The 20788-nt window shown below is 45.0% G+C and overlaps 1 protein-coding gene across 1 annotated transcript; it reads left to right on the plus strand.

Annotated features, from left to right (window-relative positions):
- The first annotated feature begins 469 nt into the window (after positions 1 to 469).
- LOC310691805 (neuronal pentraxin-1-like) lies at positions 470 to 20743 on the plus strand. The gene is made up of 5 exons (XM_083471946.1): positions 470 to 1732; positions 11261 to 11441; positions 13620 to 13867; positions 15797 to 15976; positions 16625 to 20743. The coding sequence occupies exons 1-5, from the start codon at positions 974 to 976 to the stop codon at positions 16832 to 16834; spliced, it is 1578 nt and encodes a 525-aa protein (XP_083328072.1). The 5' UTR covers positions 470 to 973; the 3' UTR covers positions 16835 to 20743.
- The last annotated feature ends 45 nt before the right edge of the window (positions 20744 to 20788 follow it).

Below are 20788 nucleotides of genomic sequence, written 5' to 3' on the forward strand. Positions count from 1 at the left end.
TCTAATATTTACAGGTAGGACGTATTGATATATCTTTCACAGATATTCCCCCCGTCTTGCTATCCATCCCCCCCATGGCCTACTTGACACCCTGGCTCCCCTTATGTCCTCTTATTCTACCTGCGAATAATGGGCCCCGTGTAAGTATTTTTCATTAGATGAGAAACCAGTGAATTAGTTCAAAGCTCAGACTTAGCTTCTGTGTCTCTCACTGGTAACTTAATTCTTCTGAGTGGAGTTTTAGCTTTGCAAGTCTCTTATCTGCTGGGGTGGGGGTAGAGGAGGAGGAGGGCAGTGGCATGAGGAGGGGCTCTGTAAAGGCTTCCAGGCAGAGGCCTTAGCAACAGGGGTGGGAGGAGGATGGGCAAGGGTGAAGGAAAAAGCTCTGCCGTGACACCTTAAGCCCATTAATTTCTCGGTCGCCAGGGGAGACGATGCTTCTCTCCGCATCACCAACGGATTTGGCAAATTGAAAAGGAAGGAGAGGCAGGAAAAGCACAAATCCCGCCTGCCTACAGTGTTGGAATACCTGCTGGCAGCTTGGTTCCGCTGGGTAGTAAAGCTCAGATGCCGGCAAGGGAGAAAAGGCTCTGACGGCTGAGGCAACGCTACCAGATTTCAGGGGAGGGCAAGACCTGATTCGTGTTTGGTGACTTGGCGGGCCCAACTTGACTCCCTCCATTGTACGCTCCAGCTGGAATTAACGTCCACTTTTCCATCAAGACCTTCGGATCGCCTTCCTAACAGAGGCCTCTGAGGTGGCCCCTTGGGATTTTCGTTGGCCTCCTAAAAGAGGGCCTAGATGATCGAGGTTGCATCTAAATCTGTTGTGCGGCAACGTCCATGATACCTAGACCACCGGCCTCTATCTAGGATCACCTCCATCCTCCTTCCTTGGCTGCAAAACCCATTCCGGACTGCTCTCCCTACCCCCATCCCTTTCCCACCCGCCAGAGCCATCGCAGCTGTGGAGATGGCCTTGCATTGGGCGTTGCTCTGCCTCATCTTCTCCCCACTGATGCCGGCCACTGAATACGGCTTGCCCAAATTCATCTGCAGCCCTATGCCTCTGGATATGGACAACGGCTGCCAGTCAGCCAGCCAGCAGCGACACGGAGCAGGGGCTAACAGCGCGGGAAATGGGCACTGGGTAGGGACTCTTGAGGAAGCCAAGGAAACCATCCTGCACCTGCGGGAGACTGTGGTGCACCAGAAGGAGACGATCTTGGACCAGCGGGAGACGGTGCGGGAGTTGACGGCCAAGCTGAGCCGCTGTGAAGCCCATTCCCGGAGACATGTTGGGGAGCACCATGGTGGTCACCATGAAGAGAACCACAGCCATGGGCATGGGCATCACGAGGGAGTTCACAGAGGCCACCACGAGGGTGGGCATCGGACCCACCATGAGGATGGTCACAGGGGACATCATGAGAATGCACACCAAGGCCACCGCGAGGATGGGCATCAGGGCCACCATGAAGAAAGTCACAGGGGACACCATGAGGCTGGGCACCGAGATCCCCATGAAGGCATCCATGCCCGGGAGAACGAGTACCACCATTTTGGTCAACGGGAGCACCATGAACTACAAGTGGGGCACAGCAACCACGATGCCTTTCGCAAGGGGGCTGCCGCTGCCAACACCATGGAAGACCCACCCAAGGAGACATCTGGGGTGAACCAGATGGAGAGGATGCTGGAATCCCTCAAGGAGAGACTGGAGCATCTTCAGGTACCAAGTCTTGTGCATCAGCCACCTCTTCTCCAGAAAACTATCCCTTATCTTTCCCAGTTATGCTTTCTTCTCATATTTGTCCATCTGTTCCTTGTCTACCCAAATATTCACCACCCAAGTTTGCCTCCCATCCCTCCCTCCTTTAACATGATCACAATAAACAAGGGCAGGCAATGCTCCTTATCCCTGGTTAAAAAAACCCCCACCTTATTTAACACACAACCCTCCTTAAATCCAATGTCCAAAAATATTTCCCATTCTGCCAGATACACTTTCTCGCATCAAGCTTCCGCTTCACAAATAGATTCACACGGCTAAGTTGTCTTACCCATAGGGATGATTTTTGGACATTGCATGTGAGAAGCAAAATTTAATATTTTGACAGTTTATTTGAAACACATTATTTCGCTCAAAGAATTCTGGGCACTGTAGTTTACCCCTCACAGAGTTACAATTCCCAGCAACCCTTAACAAACAACAGTGCCCAGAATACTTTGAGAGGTGCTTTAAAGCTATAGTGAAGACACGGCCTATGAAGCTACCCCATCACTACCAACAATAGCTGAATGGGGGAAATCACAAATTAAGGTCAGTCAGTACTCCCAGGGGACACCTAGTTTGCCTGTAGTACATGTGAAAAGGATCTAGGGGTCTTAGTAGACCACAGGTTTAACTGAGTCAACAGTGTGGTGCAGCAGCACAAAAAGCTAATGCTATTCTAGGCTGCATCAACAGAAGTATATTGTCCAGATCAAGAGAAGTAATAGAACTTCTGCCTTGGTCAGACCCCCCACCTAGAGTGCTGTGTCCAGTTCTGGGTGCCACAATTTAAGAAGGATGTTGACAAGCTGGACAAGAGGAGGATGACCAAGATGGTCAAGGGTCTGGAAACCAAGCCTTATGAGGATGGTTGAGGGAGTTGGGTATCTTTGGCCTGGAAAAGAGGAGATTGAGAGGAGATAGGGTAGCCATCTTAAAATATCTAAAGGGCTGTCACACATGGAAGACGGAGCAAGCTTGTTTTGTCCTGCTCTGGAGGGTAGGACTCAAATCAATGGCTTCAGGTTACAAGAAAGAACTTTCTGACAGTAAGAGGTGTTCAACAGTGGAATGGACTCCCTTGGAAGCTGGTGGGCTTTCCTTCCTTGGAGGCTTTTAAGCAGAGGTTGAGTGGCCATTTTTCATGGATGCTTTAGTTGATACCTTGCAGAGAAGGGGGTTGGATGAGAAGAAGCTCAAGGTCCCTTCCAACTCTACAATTCTATGATTCTATGAAATATTTTGGATCTCATTTCTTAAGGACGCCGTTGTAGACTGATCAACCTACCTACATGTCTGTTCATCCATCTTCTGTAACAGAGGCCTTCATCGGGCAAGATGCTGCACAAAGCAGTGGATAAAGGAGGATATTCTCTGTCTTAAGGCAGTATATCTCCTGCTTAAGCCATATCGATCAGGTCCTGATTCTTCCCCCTCTGTAAAATCTCTAGAGCTGGGTCATCTGTAGCTTGGTTCTCATCACAGTTTCTATACACCTTTACCCTTTATGTCTGGCAGAAAAATATCTGAATTGACTCCATTGAAAAAAATTGCGCTGAAAGTCATTTTTGTAAAGAAAATTCTCTAGGTGGATTTATATCTCAGCCATCACTTCTTGTTGCAGTCATCAAGTGAAGAGCATGCGTTTCTGGCTTTCTCACATACGGTTGGCCACCATTCTTTCAGTTAAGAAGTGATCCACCCCACACCCCATGTTCCTATCCCTTGAGGGTGCCAACATCTGGCACTCCATATGTTGTTGGACTGCAGATCCCATTATCCCTGACCATTGGGCTGGCTGGGGCTGATGGGAGCTGCTCTAAAACTATAGTATGGTGTAAACCCATTGTCCCTGTCCCAGTCTCTGTTGCAAGAGAGAAATGATCGCCTTCTGCCACCTTTGTATTAAACTCTCTAAAAATAGGCAGAGATTGCAACTGAGTCCCCTTTTAATCTTCTTTTCCCTAGTCTAAACATACACAGTTTCCTTTACCTTTCTTCATACTGACTAACACACTTTCTAAACGTTTGGGTGTCATGTTGCTTTCCTGCCCTCAGGTCCACCTCCCTCTTTTTCCTTCCACCCCACTTTCCACAAACACCCTGCATTCCTTGTCTCTCCCATCAACATATCTATCTCAGCTGCTGATGTATCTCCTTCAGTAAGGAAGATAGTTCACATGGTTTCTTGGAACTCCCGCAACCTTTTTCCTAACCGCAGGGATAAATGTAGGTGAAATCTTTGTTAGGTGTCAGTGGTCTCTCTGCCCTTTGCATCCTGAACTTACCACAAATGACCACTCACTCACATGTACTCTGTCTGTCTGTCTATTTCCCTCCCTCCCTATGGCCATATATAACCAGAGACAGAAAATCATCTTGTTTTGCTTTTACAAAAGTGAGGTTGGTGTAACAGAACCAACAGCTTGCACATGATACAGCACAATGATTCCAGTTGAAGTCATTTCATTTCTTTTTACAAGCTCAGTCTATCCACACAAGATCCACTCAGCTATCTCGGTACCTGCAAATGAGCAGGTCCTTTTAGAGGCATTTTGGTCTCAGCGGGAAAATGGTCTTCATGAGCCTTTATTCCCCCACACCCCAACACACAAACCTTGATTTCCCAAAGTGCATATCACACCAGCCTCCTCCCTGAGGCCTACCACACCTCCCAAGAAAGGAATAACATGTCGACCAAGCTCCAAAATCAACAGCTGGGTGAAACCTTTATTGGGGACTTACCACAAGCCTTTTAGTTTTTCAGACGTTGTGCAAAAAGAGAAGAGGCATGGGAAATAGGAACTTTCTTATTTCAGCATTTTGAAAATTGAGACCTTGGGTGGAATTCAATGTTGTGCTATGACAAGCATGGCAGCATGCAAGGTGGAATGACCTTCCCACCATTCCCCCATGCACTGTTCTGGGGGTTCCTTCAAACCCCTAAAACAATACTATGGGGTGTATAGGAGGAGGAGAGGGGAGAAAGTCCCATTGCACAAGCAACATATTGCCTGATGATTTTGGAGTGTTTTCCCCCCTTATGGCTCACCATAAGTTTTTAATGAAGATCAAAGTTTTCCTTTCCCTCCCCATCCCTCCTTCTTCTGACAACTACTGCCAGGGTGGCGGCATCATTCATCTAGGCCTTAGGAATTCTTTCCGACCGTCCTTTCCTCTCAAAGGCTATCCCTCACCTCACCTTAACAATAATAATATGTGATAAAGGTAAAGCCTGTACCGACCATGTTAAATTGGGCCTCTCTCACCACGTTGCACATCCCGTACCTTACAATTGCATCCCCTCGTGTGGAGCAACTGCAAGATCTCCCAAAACGGCTGTCGGACGAGGGATAACAAATAGGCCAGGAATCTAGGAGAGAGGAAACATGCAAATGGATTCGTGGAACGCAGAGGTGGATCGATGGATTATTAGATGCATAGGAAGGTTGGAAGGAAAGCAGGATAGATGAGACAAAGGAGGATGGGAGAACAGATGAGATGGAGTGAAGGACTGGCAGATGTAACACTCAGGCCCTCACTGCAAATAAGAACTCAGGAGGTCATTTGGTGCTGCAACATTTTTAGGGGCACATAAATAATAATGATTATATGATCTGAAAGAGCACCCTCCTCCTCTTCAGGGACAGGTCAGGAGTCATTTAAGATGGCAGAATGGATCTTGAGAACACCACAGAATGGCACTTCCATTGAAGACTATGTGCTGCCTATTCTCTTAGTGTCCCCCTCCCCACTTGCCTACCTGGCCATCTGACCTGCCTCTCATGCTGTGCTCCACACCGTTCCATGCCCCTTTTCTTCACCTTCATAGCTTTCCCCTCACACACCACCTGTTAATTACCCTTCGGAGGCCATTCCTGTACAGGTCCTGCCCCATTTTTCTCCTGTGCATATCCGGATTCCCACAATATGGCTCTCATTCTGTCTGGGGTTATATGTGGACGTATATACACCATACATGTAAAGGACATTCCCCTCCACCCACCCAAAGAATCCCGGGAATTGTACTTTACTTATCACAAAATCTACAATTCCCAGCGCCCTTAACAAAACTACATTTCCCAGGATTCTTTGGGGGAAGTAGTTGGATTTAGGTGTGTTTTAAATGTATGGTCTGTTTGCAGCCTAAGTGGGAAACAGGATTAATTAAGCCTTCAAAAGGGGGTGAGGATGGGAATTGACTGGTTTGATTTTAGACAATGGCCCTTTCAGATAGGAAGTAAAATCATGTTGTTGTTGTTGTTGTTGTTGTTGTTGTTGTTGTTGTTGTTGTTATTGTTTAGTCGTTTAGTCGTGTCCGACTCTTCGTGACCCCATGGACCAGAGCACGCCAGGCACTCCTGTCTTCCACTGCCTCCCGCAGTTTGGTCAAACTCATGCTGGTAGCTTCAAGAACACTGTCCAACCATCTCGTCCTCTGTCGTCCCCTTCTCCTTGTGCCCTCCATCTTTCCCAACATCAGGGTCTTTTCCAGGGAGTCTTCTCTTCTCATGAGGTGGCCAAAGTATTGGAGCCTCAGCTTCATGATCTGTCCTTCCAGTGAGCACTCAGGGCTGATTTCCTTCAGAATGGAGAGGTTTGGTCTTCTTGCAGTCCATGGGACTCTCAAGAGTTTCCTGCAGCACCATAATTCAAAAGCATCAATTCTTCGGCGATCAGCCTTCTTTATGGTCCAGCTTCAGTAAAATCATATGGGGGTAATTTAGATGGCAGGATTCCTTCATTTCCTGGACAGAGAGGTTTAATCAGAAAATAATACTAATAATGAAAAATGCTAAATCTGATGAGTTTTGGACATTTAAGATCTATGTGCGGGCTCAGGCATTTGATAGTGACTAATACCAAGCTTTTGCAGATATTGTTGAATTTCACTGCATTGATTTTAATGAGAAGATGTTTTGCTGTGAACTACCGTGAAAGAAAATTACACAAAGCAGTGTACAAAAATAGTAACAGTGCAGAACAATAACAATACAGTGAACTGCCCTGAAACCTCCGGGTATAGGGCGATATATAAATTCAATAAATACTACTACTACTACTGCTACTACTAATAATAATAATTCCACCACACGTTTCCTGTACAGCTGAATCTGATATGTGGTAAAAATTCTTCCTGGGACATGGCAGGCTAATATAGACCATGGATGGTGAGCCTGTGACCCTCCAATGTTGTTCCTGGAGGATGATGTTCCTGTCATTCCTGACCATTGGCCATGCTAGCAGGGGCTGCTGGGACTTGGAGTCCAACAGTATCTATGGGCTATGGGGTTCCCATCCCTGAAATAGACAATCAAGCTACTCTAGGGCCACACAGCTTACACTGGGTGGGGTGGGGGGTGAAGGTGGAGATAGTTTACCTGTTATTTATCTGGACTCAGTAGGGTACAGGTGGGAGAGTCATATAAGAACCAGGGAGACAGATTGAAGTCCCTACATAGCCACAAAGCCCACTAGGTTACAGGCCAAAGGAACCATGCCTCCCTTGCAACGTCCAACCCATCATGGAGGGAAAGACCGTAACTATCCCACCCTAGTTGCCCAGTAGGGTCAACTGGGTTGGGTGTCTGGGCTTTCTTACCCTGGGAGCTGAGTGGAAGTGGGCACCAAGCTTAGCTTGGTGGCTCTGTTTCTGGAGCGTATTGTCTGCTCTGCAGGGAACTAAGGTAGGATAAAAAGCAACGTGTCTCCACTCTCTCCCCCACACCTCGGCAAATTATGCAGGTTTCGCACAAGCTACAAAATGATTTTCTGTTAGTCAGCTTTAAAGTCTGCTTATTTTTCAACTTCCAGTTCAATGTGATTTGCTCTCGATAGAAATAGAACACAGCTGTACTTTGAGGTGACACTACCAAGTGGCCAAGCGCTACAAATATTATGAGCACGATAAGTCTTCTTCTTCTTCTTCTTCTTCTTCTTCTTCTTCTTCTTCTTCTTCTTCTTCTTCTTCTTCTTCTTCCAGCTGTAAAGAGTCCATTTCAAAACAGGATGACGTTTTTATTTGGTTAGAACTTTCCTTTATTGTTTTCAAATAAGAAAAATACATCCAAAATCCTTCTCCAGAACTCAAGTAGGACAGGACTGACAGGTTTGGCAGCAAAGCAGCAAATAACTGAGAGGTCGCTCTGGGCGTTTTTCATGGGCACTGCCAGCTTTGGCAACCCTGTACAACCTGAGGCTCAGTAGTACTAGAGCAGCTGCTTTGCACAGAGAAGGCCTCATGCTCAGTTCTTGGCATCTTCAGGTAGGGCTGGGAATGAGGTACACACGATGGCCTCTGAAGCGTGTCCCATGCACACGATTTCCCCCAAAGAATTCTGGGCACTGAAGTTTACGCCTTAAAGAGTTGCCCGTTCCCATCAACCTTTAGCAAACTACAGTGCCCCGAATTATTGATGGGGAGGGGGAGAGAAATGTGCTTCTAATGTGCTTTAAAAGTATAGTGTGTACACAGCCTAAGGCTTCTTTAAGTGGATGACAGCTCTAATTGCTAGTGTTGTTGTGATTATTTAAAAGATCTTTATCCTGACTTTCCAGTGTAACAAACCTCAAAGAGATTTGTCGCTCCCATTGAAACAGTGTAAAACACCCACCAGACATACATTGACAAGGGCTAAGAGGACATGGGACATTTGTTTAGGGAGGTAATTCTATAGGAGAGGTTTTTCCACAGTGGAGGCCCTAACCTCCAAAGGGCAGGGCTATTGAGAAGAGGGCCTCAGGTGAACATCCAATTGATGGGCAGCTACAAATGGTAGAAAGTGGTATTTTAGATATCCTGAGCCTAGGCTGCTGGGCCAGAACTGCACTTGCAAATCAGGATAGAAGCCAAAGTCCCTGAGGTATGAAAGCAGCTTCTGTTGTGTTGCTATTTGTTGCTATCAAAGTGTTGGTGCTGACCTTTAAAGCCCTAAACGGCCTCAGTCCAGTTTACCTGAAGGAGTGTCTCCACCCCTATCATTCTGCCTGGACACTGAGGTCCAGTGTCGAGGGCCTTCTGGCAGTTCCCTTGCTGCGAGAAGCCAAGTTACAGGGAACCAGGCAGAGGGCCTTCTTGGTAGTGGCACCCGCTCTGTGGAACACCCTCCCACCAGATGTCAAAGAGAAAAACAACTACCAGACTTTTAGAAGACATCTGAAGGCAGCCCTGTTTAGGGAAGCTTTTAATGTTTGACAGACTATTGTATTTTCATATTTTGTTGGAAGCTGCCCAGAGTAGCTGGGGTAACCCAGCCAGATGAGCGGGGTATAAATAATAAATTATTATTATTATTATTATTATTATTATTATTATTATTATTACTACTACTACTAGTACTACTATTACTACTATTTGTTTTGTATATATATAAAAAACATTTACAGCTCATATTTACAAGACCCATAATCTGGGAAACAGCTATCATAAAACCATGATTAAAAAAGCAATAATGACACCCTACAAACCCCCCCCCCGCACCCAAATTTGCTTGATAACTAATACAAAACATGTAAGAATTTCCTACTGAAATGCATGTCAGAACAACATTGTTTTCAACTGATACTTCAGGCATAGAGAGATCTCTGTCCTGAGGCAGGTCATTTCATAGCCTAAGCCAGTGGTTCTCAAACTTTTTTCTCTGGGACACATTTTCAGAAAAAAAAATATTGCTCATTGCCACACTGATTATTATTTTTTTAATTGATAAGAAATACACTGGAAAACAAAAAGAAACGACTCCTAGCAGTGCTTGATTTATAACATAGAGAACAAAATACTGTCTAATATGATCATGGGGCATCCAGAAAGTATAAAACAATGCAAATATCCTGCAAATAAAAAAGTATATATTGATACTATACGATACTACACTGAAATGTTTGAACATTTCTTAGATTGTCCTTGAATCTTCCTGCCACACTCTTTGAGAACCACTGGCCTGAGCCCATTTTCTTCAACTTGGGGGCTCTAGGTGTCCTTGGACTACAACTGACCATTGGCTAAGCTGGCTGGGGATGATGAGAGTTGTGGTCTCAACTGATCTGGGAACCCAAGGTTAAGAAACATTGATCAAGGGGCCACCACTGAGAAGGCCCTTTCCCACGCATCCATCTATTGGCCAGTTTTTTTGTGGAGTGAAGGGAGGAATGCAAAACAGGATTCCTGTGTTTTCTCTTAAAATGTCCAGTTTTTCCTGTGGAGCTGGAGTGCCCAGAAGCTAAGAAATCCAAGATATTTTGTTTCTCAAAAAGAGCAGAGGCCTTCAAAATATGTTCTGAATAGCACCTTTGTACGTGGTTTTATGATTCTGCTTCGTACGTGATGGCTTTTACTGAAGAAGCCTTGAAAGGAGGGACAGGACAGTTCTACTGCCATCACTGTGGGTGGGAATAGAGATTACTAGAGCATCTGAGGTGTTAACCTGAGTGCAGTGACTAAAAATAATTCTGCTGCCCTTTTCCCTCGCTTTCCCCCTTCTTAATACGTAAGCAAGAATTAGATATCCAGGAACACACCAAACTGGAGGTGGGGGTACGGTATCAAAGTTGGTGGGTCTCCCAGTCCAGGCCTCTGGGCAGGGAAGGGACTGTGGAAATTGGCAGTAGTGGCTCAAGATATTTTGCTTCCAGAAACAGAACCCAAATGTCTTCCTCCCGGCCCCCGGCCCCATTTGAGAAAACACCTGAGAAAGTCTTGCTACATCAGTCAGAGACCACTTCTTGTCCCCCTCTTGGTGTTGCCTGAAGCAGTTTGTCACACTTGCTGTGCAGCAGGGCTGGCTCCGGGTAGCCAGTGCCACAGATCTGTTGACCCATACCTCGGAATAAGTTCCATTGAACTCAATAACGCTTACTTTTGAGTAGACACATGCAGGATTGTACAGTCAACGAACTGTTTGTTTTATGTAGGCTGCGTCTTAGACAAGGTCTGGTGCATTATTATTATTATTATTATTATTATTATTATTATTATGCCACTAGAGTGTATGGTTGCGTACACAACATACATTTAAAGCACAAATGTACACAAGAATCCTGGGAACTGTATTTTACCCCAACAGAGCTGTAAGTCCCAGCAACCTTACCAAACCACAGTTCCCAGAATCTTTTTTTTGGGGGGGGAAAGAATATTATTTAAGTGTGCTTTAAAATTTAAAGCTTAAATGTATGGTGTGTATGCAGCCAAAGTCATTTAAAGAACAATGAACAAGCAACACAGGTTCCTTCTCGGCGGCACTTAACAATCTAAAATTCAACACAAAGAAGATGGAGGCGAAAGTCACAGGAAGGCCATGTGTTTAGTTGGTTATACGTTCAGCAGGGGATGAGAACTAATAGATTGTGAAGAAGGTTTCACAAAAAAGTAGCTTTCAGGATAAGAAAGATGAGAGAGGCAACAGAAGTGTCCTGGTAGGAGGTTCTGGGGTTTTGAGGCAGAGTTGTAGAATTAATGGTTGACATGTCTGCCCGTCTTGCCTTCACCAGCACAATCGGAACAGCTCTGTCTTCTCCACGTCCCTGCGCGATGCTATCCAGAAAAAGATAAGCATCTTGGAGCATCAGATCCATGAGAAATCAAACACCTCTGAGCATCACACGGTGGGTGTGCCAACAGCAGCAGGGCTCAGGCACAAGCACATCTCTCATGGGCACAGTGTTGAGAAAGGTGAGTGGCAGTCACACACCAGGTGTTGCCAGGGTCAGGGTGGGGAGAGGGGGGTTGGTCTTGAGACAATGGGGTGGAGATGGAAGGAAAGAAGGAAGGAAGGAAGGAAGGAAGGAAGGAAGGAAGGAAGGAAGGAAGGAAGGAAGTCATCTTCAAGTATCTGAAGGGTTGTCATAGAATAAATTCATTTTCTGTTGCTCCAGAGAAAGGGTAGTCAATGTTATTGGAGCACAACTCCCATAATTCCCCCTGACCACTGTCCATGCTGACTGGGAATTGGAATCTAAAAACTGTCAGGAGCTTGTCCTACACTCGAGTAGGATCCTGGCAGAGACACATGCCCGACTGGCATGCTCTCTCCCTCCTGGTCAATCGTTCGGGAGCTTCAGAAGCTTTCTTCAGCCCAAACATCACAGCGAACGATGCCAACAGACATCGGCACACTTAGTGATCCGCAGAGTCTTTGCAGCTTGCATGACAGACCTCAGCAACTCAGCATTTTGGTTAATCTACTTTATTTACATATAAACACACATGCACTGCAACATGGCTCCCTCTCTCTCTAGCATCAGACAGCAAAGAGAAAAAGAACAAAGGACAATAGTCCCACTTCACGGAACACAGTAACACAAACATCCTTTCTCCGTCACTTCCCACTCTGTGGTCTCAAAACATAGACCGTCATGTGATAGACAACAATCCCATGACTGCAAACATGGAGCAGGAATTCTAACAAAAACATGTGGAGGTCACCACTGCACTGGCAAACCCTGCTTCAGAGCCAAGCTGGCTCTGAATCAAGTGTGTATGAGTGGGCAACCTTTGGCCCTCCAGATGTTGCTGAACTTCTACTCCCCATCATCTTTGCTCACTGACCACGTTTGCTGGGGGTGATGGGAGGTGTTGTTCAGCGACATCTGGAGGGCCAAAGGTCCCTGCTCTAAAATTAATTTCTTAGGCAAATAAATTTATCAGCATGTGGACAGTGGAATAAGTGGATGTTATTATTTAGTGGGGTGAATCATGATCCAGTCAGAAGAGAGATGGGCGGAAGGATGTGTGGAAGGAATGGCAACACAATGGATTCGTAGATCGGCAGATCCACGGGGAGGCAGAATGAAAGATGTGGGGATGGATGGCTCAGTGACAGAACATTGAAAACATGGCTTGGTAGATAAAAGCAGTCATATGTGGCTCATTGGCTGGTTCATTGGTTGTGGGATACAAGGAAACCTTAAAGATTTTTTAAAAACACACACAAAAAAACCACAAAACATAATTTGCAAATACAACAAAAAGAAACATAGAAAAACAAATTAAATGCCAGCTGACTTTGTCAATAATATATTCCATCAATCCTAAATTAAATGTGTGAATCAATATAAGTAGTCCATATGTACAGATAGATACCTAAAATGAGACTGGCAATTATAAGCCATTCTTTCAAACACAGAAATGACAGTAAGATCTTCAAACCACTGAGTAATATTTGCTGGAGGCTTGTCCTTCGAACCTTATAGTATAAGGCTGTGCCCATAGCATACATTTAAGGCACATCCCCTGCAAAGAATCCTGGGATCTGTAGTCTTAGCCTCGCAGAGGTACAATTCTCAGCACTCTTAAGAAACGACAGCTTCTCGGGAGAGGGGGTGTGTGCTTCAAATGTTAGGTGTGTATGCCCATTTAAAGGATTCTCAGAATTCACTTGTTGTATAGGTGGAAGGAAACTTTAGCAGCCGTGTGAACAGATATGGCTGGATAGACCATGATGAATGGAAATGGACAGCTCAGGAGACAGACAGCAGAGTGTGATGGATGAATGCTGTTGTTGTCCATTAATATTATTTCATTTGCACCATCAGTGTGCATGGGGCTTTACAAAGAAGAAGTACCTGCCCCTAGGAGTGTACAACAGTGTAAAAACCCAGTACAAGGAAGTCCACAGAGAAAGTGGAGGGAGGAGTCAACTAGGAAATTGTGCATGATATTTCTGGTGATCAGGCTTAGTTACAGTTGGTGGGGGGAAGATGGGAATGGATCAAAAGAGTATTTGGGGGGGGGGGAAGCTTGGTAGATAAACTGGGCAGTTAGCAGCCGATGGATGGACAAACCCAATTCCCCTCCATTTCTCTGTGTTGGCAGCTCAGTCCCACATCTCTGATCCCCTCTGTCCTCCAGGAAACAAGGTGGAGAAGCAGTCTGAGGACTTCCGGGTGGGCTTCCCCCTCCGCACTAACTACATGTACGTCAAGGTGAAGCGTACGCTCCATCACGAGATCTTTGCCTTCTCCATCTGCCTCTGGCTCAAGTCCAGTTCAGCGCCGGGAATGGGCACCCCTTTCTCATACTCTGTGCCAGGCCAGGCCAACGAAGTGGTGCTCATCGAGTGGGGAAATAACCCCATGGAACTGCTGATCAATGACAAGGTACAGGAGCAAGGCCAATCTGGGAGCTTCTTGAGTGGGTGGCGGTGGTCAGATATGTTGCGAGACTCACTGTGAGACTTTTGTGGGTGAGCTAAGAGTTTGGACCCTGGATGACAACCTGGAGGCAGAGATGGAGAATGAGTCAGAAGGAAAATGAACTGATATTGATTTACATATATTAGTAAAGGTAAAGGTAAAGGTAAAGGGACCCCTGACCATTAGATCCAGTTGTGACCGACTCTGGGGTTGCGGCGCTCATCTCGCTTTATTGGCCAAGGGAACTGGCGTACATCTTCCGGGTCCTGTGGCCAGCATGACTAAGCCACTTCTGGTGAACCAGAGCAGCACACGGAAATGCCGATTACCTTCCCGCCAGAGTGGTACCTATTTATCTACTTGCACTTTGATGTGCTTTCGAACTGCTAGGTTGGCAGGAGCAGGGACTGAGCAACGGGAGCTCACCCCGTTGCGGGGATTCGAACCGCCGACCTTTTGATCAGCAAGCCCTAGGCTCTGTGGTTTAACCCACAGCGCCACCCGCGTCCCTTTTCTCACATATATATTTTTCTCTCATATATTAGTAACTTTGTATTAATGTAACATTTTTATAGGTAACGGTGTATTTTTGTAATATTTTGTCAAAGCTTTCTTTTGTTGTTTCAGTTTTCTGTACACCGCTTAGAGATATTTTATAAATATATGAAGCGGTCTAGAAATCAAATAATCAAATATGTTTGAGTAATGGCCACCATGTTCATGTTTTTCCTCTGTCTCGTCTGCCTTTTGGGTTACAATAAATAAAAAACCAAAAACAGTTTTTTTATGATCACTTGGGCTGGAACAATTCAATGATGTCCTACCAAATCTGAAGAGGGCCCAACAATAAATTAAAGAGACAAAAGCCTGCCTTGTTTGCCATTTCAGGCCTTCTGGACTGGGGTTCTGGGATACACAACACAAAATGAATTCTTCACAAGGTAGACAAGAGGGGACACAGACAGGGGATTAAGAAATCTTGACCAAAGATTTGCTGTAAACGAGAGATGTACAGTAGCTATAGATACCTTGACTTTTGCATTAGAATATTCTGTGAGCTACATCCTCCCATACCTAATTCTGGTTTTGGAATAAATTGTGTCAATTGAACAAACCTTGATCAACAAACATCCATTCATTCACAATTACAGCTACAACTCTAGAGTCCACAGCCGCATCGTGTCTTTATTGGAACCAGCCAAAAAGTCCCAGACATGTGGCAATGTTTCGAGTTTCTCCATAGCTCTTCACCAGATGGGATATCACACAAAGGGACAGACAAGGAAAAGTTTGAAACAAAAAGTACACAACTAGATGTTGTAGCCACGAGGTTGCCATTTCCAAGATGCAGATTGCAAGCTACACAGCTAGTTTAGTTTTAGATAAAAATCTTCACCCCACCATCCTATATTGCCTGATGAAGTGTTCTGGAGAACTCAGAAGTTGCCACATTGCTGTGAATTTTTGGTTGGCCCTATTAAGAGTATTATCCCATTATAGACATGGTTTCTTTTTGACAACCTTTGTCTTTTATGTGTTTTGAAGTTCCGCTTGTCCTTTGGCCATGGCCTTCAGCAAAGACCTCAGAAGGGATATTGAGGCATGCCTCAGGATTCCATTGAAACTGGATCGGCAAAATATATTGTGCTCCATCCTGCCTATCCTCTCCCACTGTATTGATCTCCCTCCCAAAAACATTGGAGGTGAGGCACAGAGAGATATTCCCAAGGCTTTATAGCTGTCTGGATGGCAGCTATAACCTGCTTCTTCTAGTTCCAAGGCTGTGCAGGTTCAACATAGCTGGTGCCATTCAGATCATGATACACTTATTGCAGCAATACTCTTAGGGCTCAGGATGTTTGCTCACCCCACTTTAACCTTTTTTCTCTACAGGCTGCCACATTACCACTGGCCATTAATGATGCTAAGTGGCACCACATCTGTGTGACCTGGTCAACCCGGGATGGCATTTGGGAGTCTTACCAGGATGGAGTCCGGAGAGGGAGCGGAGAGAACCTGGCTCCCTGGCATCCGGTGAAGCCTGGGGGTGTTTTTGTACTGGGCCAGGAGCAGGTAAATACCCCTCAATTATAACTTATAGAGAGCCATTTCTGGTTCCTCTAAATCTGGGATGGGGAACACGTAGCCCTCTAAGTGTTGCTGAATTACGCAGTGCCCCAAAACATGCATTTTTGGGTTCTGTGCAAGCATGGCTCAGAAGAAAAGTGTCTATTCTGAGTTGCATGATCTCACACGGGACATGTGATCTTGTGGAGGTCATGTGACTCACGCAGGAGCACAAGCAGAAAGATGTGCGTCCTGGTTTGGGGTCTTGAGATGTTGGAAGGTGTGTTGTCATCCTTGACAGTTGGCCATGCCAGCTAGGGCTAATGAGAACCAGATTCAAATTCATGGAGGAGAAGGCCACGATCCCTGAAGGCTATGTTCTACCTCCACTCTCAGAGGAGGTAAATGCTTCCGAATATCATTTGCTGGAAACCACCAAAGGGGACACTGCTTCTTGCACTCAGGTCCTGTTTGTGTGCTTTCCATAAGCATTTGGTTGGTCAGTGTGAAAACTGGAAGCTGGGCTGGATGGGCCCTTGGCCTGGCTCAGCAGGCTCTTCTTATGTTCTTATGGAGTCCAGCACCCCATGGAGGGCCACAGATTCTCTTGCCCTGCTGTGTGTTCACTCTCTTTCCCCACTCCTCTTCCTACAGGACACCCTGGGTGGCCGCTTTGATGCCACTCAAGCCTTCATTGGGGAAATCTCAGATTTCAACATGTGGGGCCACATCCTGACACCAGGCGAGGTTTACAAGATGGCTACCTGCACCAGCTACGCCGGTGGCGACATCATCAACTGGGCCGAAGCCTCCATGGAGCTTCACGGAGGAGTAGTCAAGCTACCATTTAATGCCTGCCACTGAGAGGCTACAAAGGAAGAGGGACTTCTGGGTTCTCGAGAGGAGAGTGAAATCTAGAGGGTGGGGCTGGGCACAAGCCCCCCAGGATTTTCTGGAGAGACAAAGATACCTAGTGGTTTTTTGTTTTTTATAAAAGAGGGTAGGGTTTGGAAAATAATGGGGACCTTTCCATTTGGGACAAGGGTACTCCTGGATCTCTTAGGAGAGGGTGGGGTGTATGTAGCCAAGTTTTGTGCAGGGAGATCTTCGGATCTGGAATCTAGCATGCCTGGATTTTCAACAAGGGTGCCTGATCAAAATTTTACCTTTAAAAAGTAAGCAAACATTTGGAGCATTGATGTCTGTTCTGTCTGTGAGGGACTTTTGTCCCAACTGTAAAATGGCGCCATCATGTTTTGGAATGGAGCACTTCCTTAATATGTGAAGTAAATGGAAACAGCATTCTCATGGTGGAACATAAAGGTAGATGCATGTAAAATATAGGAGACTGCTTACATAGGTCTTTTGTAAGGCCTTAATAGCACAGCATTGGTTCATTGGGAAGATGATTGGAAATAGATTATCCAATCTCTGGCAAACTGAGTTTCCCAACCATCTCTAAATCTGTTTTTAAATAGTAGCTTTCTTCTGTTGCCTTTGTGAAATATGCTTGGCAGGAATTGGAGGGAAAGTTAGGTACTTTTTTTTTTTGTCTTGGAGATCTCTAACACTCCCTCCTCAGTTCAGAAGACAAGATCTTGTGTTGTTTTTTTACTAAACTAAATAGCCATTTGCGAACTCAAACCTCAGCTTATCTGCTTCCTCTAAACAGGAAGACCTCCGTCCCTCATCCCAAACATACTGACCAATTAAATACACCCTACACATCCTATTAGGAGAGTTAAAGTTCTGTGTGTCAATCTTAGCCCGTCCATGAGTTATCCCAAAACTTGGTGGAGCCCGCTTCCGGAACCATTGTTGATTTTAACATCTCCTTTCCGCTCCTTGGGAACAACTTCCAGGATCTAGACCTTCCTATAAGATTTGGGGAGGATCTGTAGGAATATTTTGCTCTCTTTGTCAATATGTATAAAACGTGTGCCTCTACACTGATGCTTCTCTCCTTAGGTGGATTCACATGACCATTTTTCTAAAGGTTTTTAACCCAATTCCACTAGTTTGCGTATCTTAGGCTAATTTGTAAATATTTCAAGATACCTTCACCAATTATCAATAAAATCAACTGTTTGAGGGAAATTATTCCAAATGTGTAATGTAGACATGGGCTGAATGAAACACAAAAGCCATGGGCCAAAGTCTAGAAGCAAGCTGATATGTGGGTTGATGGGATTCGGTCAGATTCTGGAAACACCATAAATCCATAATGCACATCACCATAAAAGCATATTTTGTTGTTGGTGGCAGCTCAGATTTTGATGTGCTGCGACAAAGGGAATGCCTGGTTGCTACATTTGCTCATATATACAAACTCCAGTTCTGTGCTTCACCTTCTCAACCCTCATTACAGTTGACACTCACAACATGCACATTAGAACACAGGATCATGGATGACACAGACCAGGTAGAAAAGAAGTGCTTGGTCACATGGAGAATGCCATGAACTACACTCATACACACATTCGACACAGATTAACTGCACAAACACAGTATGTGCTGGAGAAAAACAATGGCAAAATGGTTGTACGGATCTGTATTGATTGCCATTTTAGTAAATGTAGGGCAATATATTGGACCCCTCCATTATAAATAGAAAGAGGAATACAACTACATTGTGGATAAGAGTATAAAAGTGAGGTCCAGTTCAAGAGAGCAGGTGTGCCTAGAAGCAAGGATATCCAAACTCTGGAGGAGACTGCCTACACCAGGTGTGGGGAACCTTTGCCTCCCCACCCCAATACTGGTGAACTACAACTCCCATCACCCCTGGCCATTGACCATGCTTGCTGGGGCAGATGGGAGTTGTAGTTCTGTAGAATCAGGAGCGGCAAAGATTCCCCACACCTGATTGGGACTGCAAGGGAGAAAGGGCTGAAACAGATGTGATGTTGGAATTAAATAATTTTGAAGCAGCTAGCTTTATCCATTGCAGATCTACAGTAATGACAGATCAGGAATATCTCACATCACATCTGTTTTGGCTTTCAAGGGAGGGGCCTACAAGCCAGAAATCCTAGCTTTGTTGGAATCAGTGAAGGATGCAGACCAGAGTTTTGATGTTTGCTCCAAATAAACACCAAATGTCTTCTCTTGTGTATGTGTGTACATATATATATATAAACTTAGCATAGGTTTTTCTATCACTCTCTCTCTCTCTCTTTGTAAATACTGTTTTTTTCCCTGGGCTTTGATAGCGTTCATTTGTGGAATGGGTGTAGCTACATGGGGGTATGATGTTAATTGTCTTGAATTTTCATACTTCAAACTGGATGCAATAAACCTGCCAAAGAAACTGCAACCCTTTCCCACATGCTTTTTGGTCTTTGCTTTTAAGACTCCAAATGTTTCTTTCATAACACACATTGCATCTAGATAGCACTTGTCCAAGACCCCAGATATTAGCTCATGATCAAACTAGACCTTGACTTTCCTCCACATTTCTTTTAAATACAGTGGCACTTTGGTTCTCAAACTTAATCTGTTCCAGAAGTTCATTCCAAAACCAAGATGCGCTTTCCCATAGATTAATCCATTCCAGACTTTTTTTTAAAAAAAACCTAAAACAGCAATTTAACATGAATTTTACCACCTAGCGAGACCATTGATCCATGAAATGAAAGCAATAAACAACGTACTGCAGTCACACAATCAATCAATCAATCAATAGCTGAACTGGGTTCCACACAGTCACAAAAACAAAACAAAAAAGCCGCAAAAACAAAAACGCAAAATAAATAGCAAAAACAGACCTCAGTGTAACATTCAAAGCGGAAGCGCAACACTCAAAATGGAGCACGTTCGGCTTCTGAAAAAAGTTCACAAACCGGAACACTTACTTACGGGTTTGCGGTGTTTGGGTTCCAAGTTGTTTGAGTACTAAGGCGTTTGAGAACCAAGGTACCACTGTACAAGCAGTTTTAGCAGGGCTGCTAGGCTGAGTGGAAGAATGGCCGGGTGGGGGAAATGCTGCGTTTTTCCTCCAGGAATTATTTTCCAACCTCAAAATACCCCTCCCCAATACGGTGCTCTTAAAATAGTTCTTAAGAGTGAAGGGAAACCTCTGGTTTTTCTCGTTGATGGAAAAATCAGGTGGCGTAGTTGGGCAGGGATTGAGCAGAAAACCAGCTGGAAAGGGTTAAGCAACCCCCTATTCTGCTATTCTCAGTTGCAGCCTCTGAGGCTTCTTTTTTACTTTTCAACTTGCTTTTGCTGCCTCCGAGGCTGATTTTCAGGGGGTTTTTTAATGACAACATTATTGGGGGAATATGTTATCCCTATATTGTGGGTATGGAGGCTGCAAGTAAGAACTGGACACGGACACACAAGTAAGATTATGACCAAGGGGAGAATTGAGCTCCCACCCAGATTTACAGCTCATGCTTTTAAACTACTGAATGTCATTTATGGAGTTTGACAGTTGACTACCTTTCAGGGAGAGAAGAGTGTATGCAGCACTAATTGCATTTCAGCTATCAAATACTGAATAGCATCCCTAATATACCATCAGCTAAGATGTATTGAACAGAGATATGAAATATTCAGTCAACGTTGGGCAACGCAATGCAGAGAGCTTAGCAGTTTTTGACCCCGTCAGCTGAGCAGATGGGAGATGTTCCAGGAACATGTGTGAATTGCTATGGAGGGAAGAATAAGGGTATTATGAGCAATTGCTAATAATGTTCAGAGAATATCCAGCAGATATCTTGCATCAAAATTCTCAAGGGGAAAACCTGAGAATTTCATTTGGAGAAAAGTGATTTCGGCATTGCTTTGGCTCGTCTCCAGGCAGGTCATTCACTT

The sequence above is a fragment of the Podarcis liolepis genome (assembly GCF_965112155.1).
Source record: "Podarcis liolepis genome assembly, chromosome: 13".
Classification (NCBI taxonomy): Eukaryota; Metazoa; Chordata; class Lepidosauria; order Squamata; family Lacertidae; genus Podarcis; species Podarcis liolepis.

Coding starts and splice junctions, on each gene's coding strand:
- LOC310691805 (XM_083471946.1), top strand. CDS start 974: ATGGCCTTGCATTGGGCGTTGCTCTGCCTCATCTTCTCCCCACTGATG. Junction 13,868..15,796: donor AACTGCTGATCAATGACAAG/GTACAGGAGCAA, acceptor TTTTCTCTACAG/GCTGCCACATTACCACTGGC. Junction 15,977..16,624: donor TTGTACTGGGCCAGGAGCAG/GTAAATACCCCT, acceptor CTCTTCCTACAG/GACACCCTGGGTGGCCGCTT.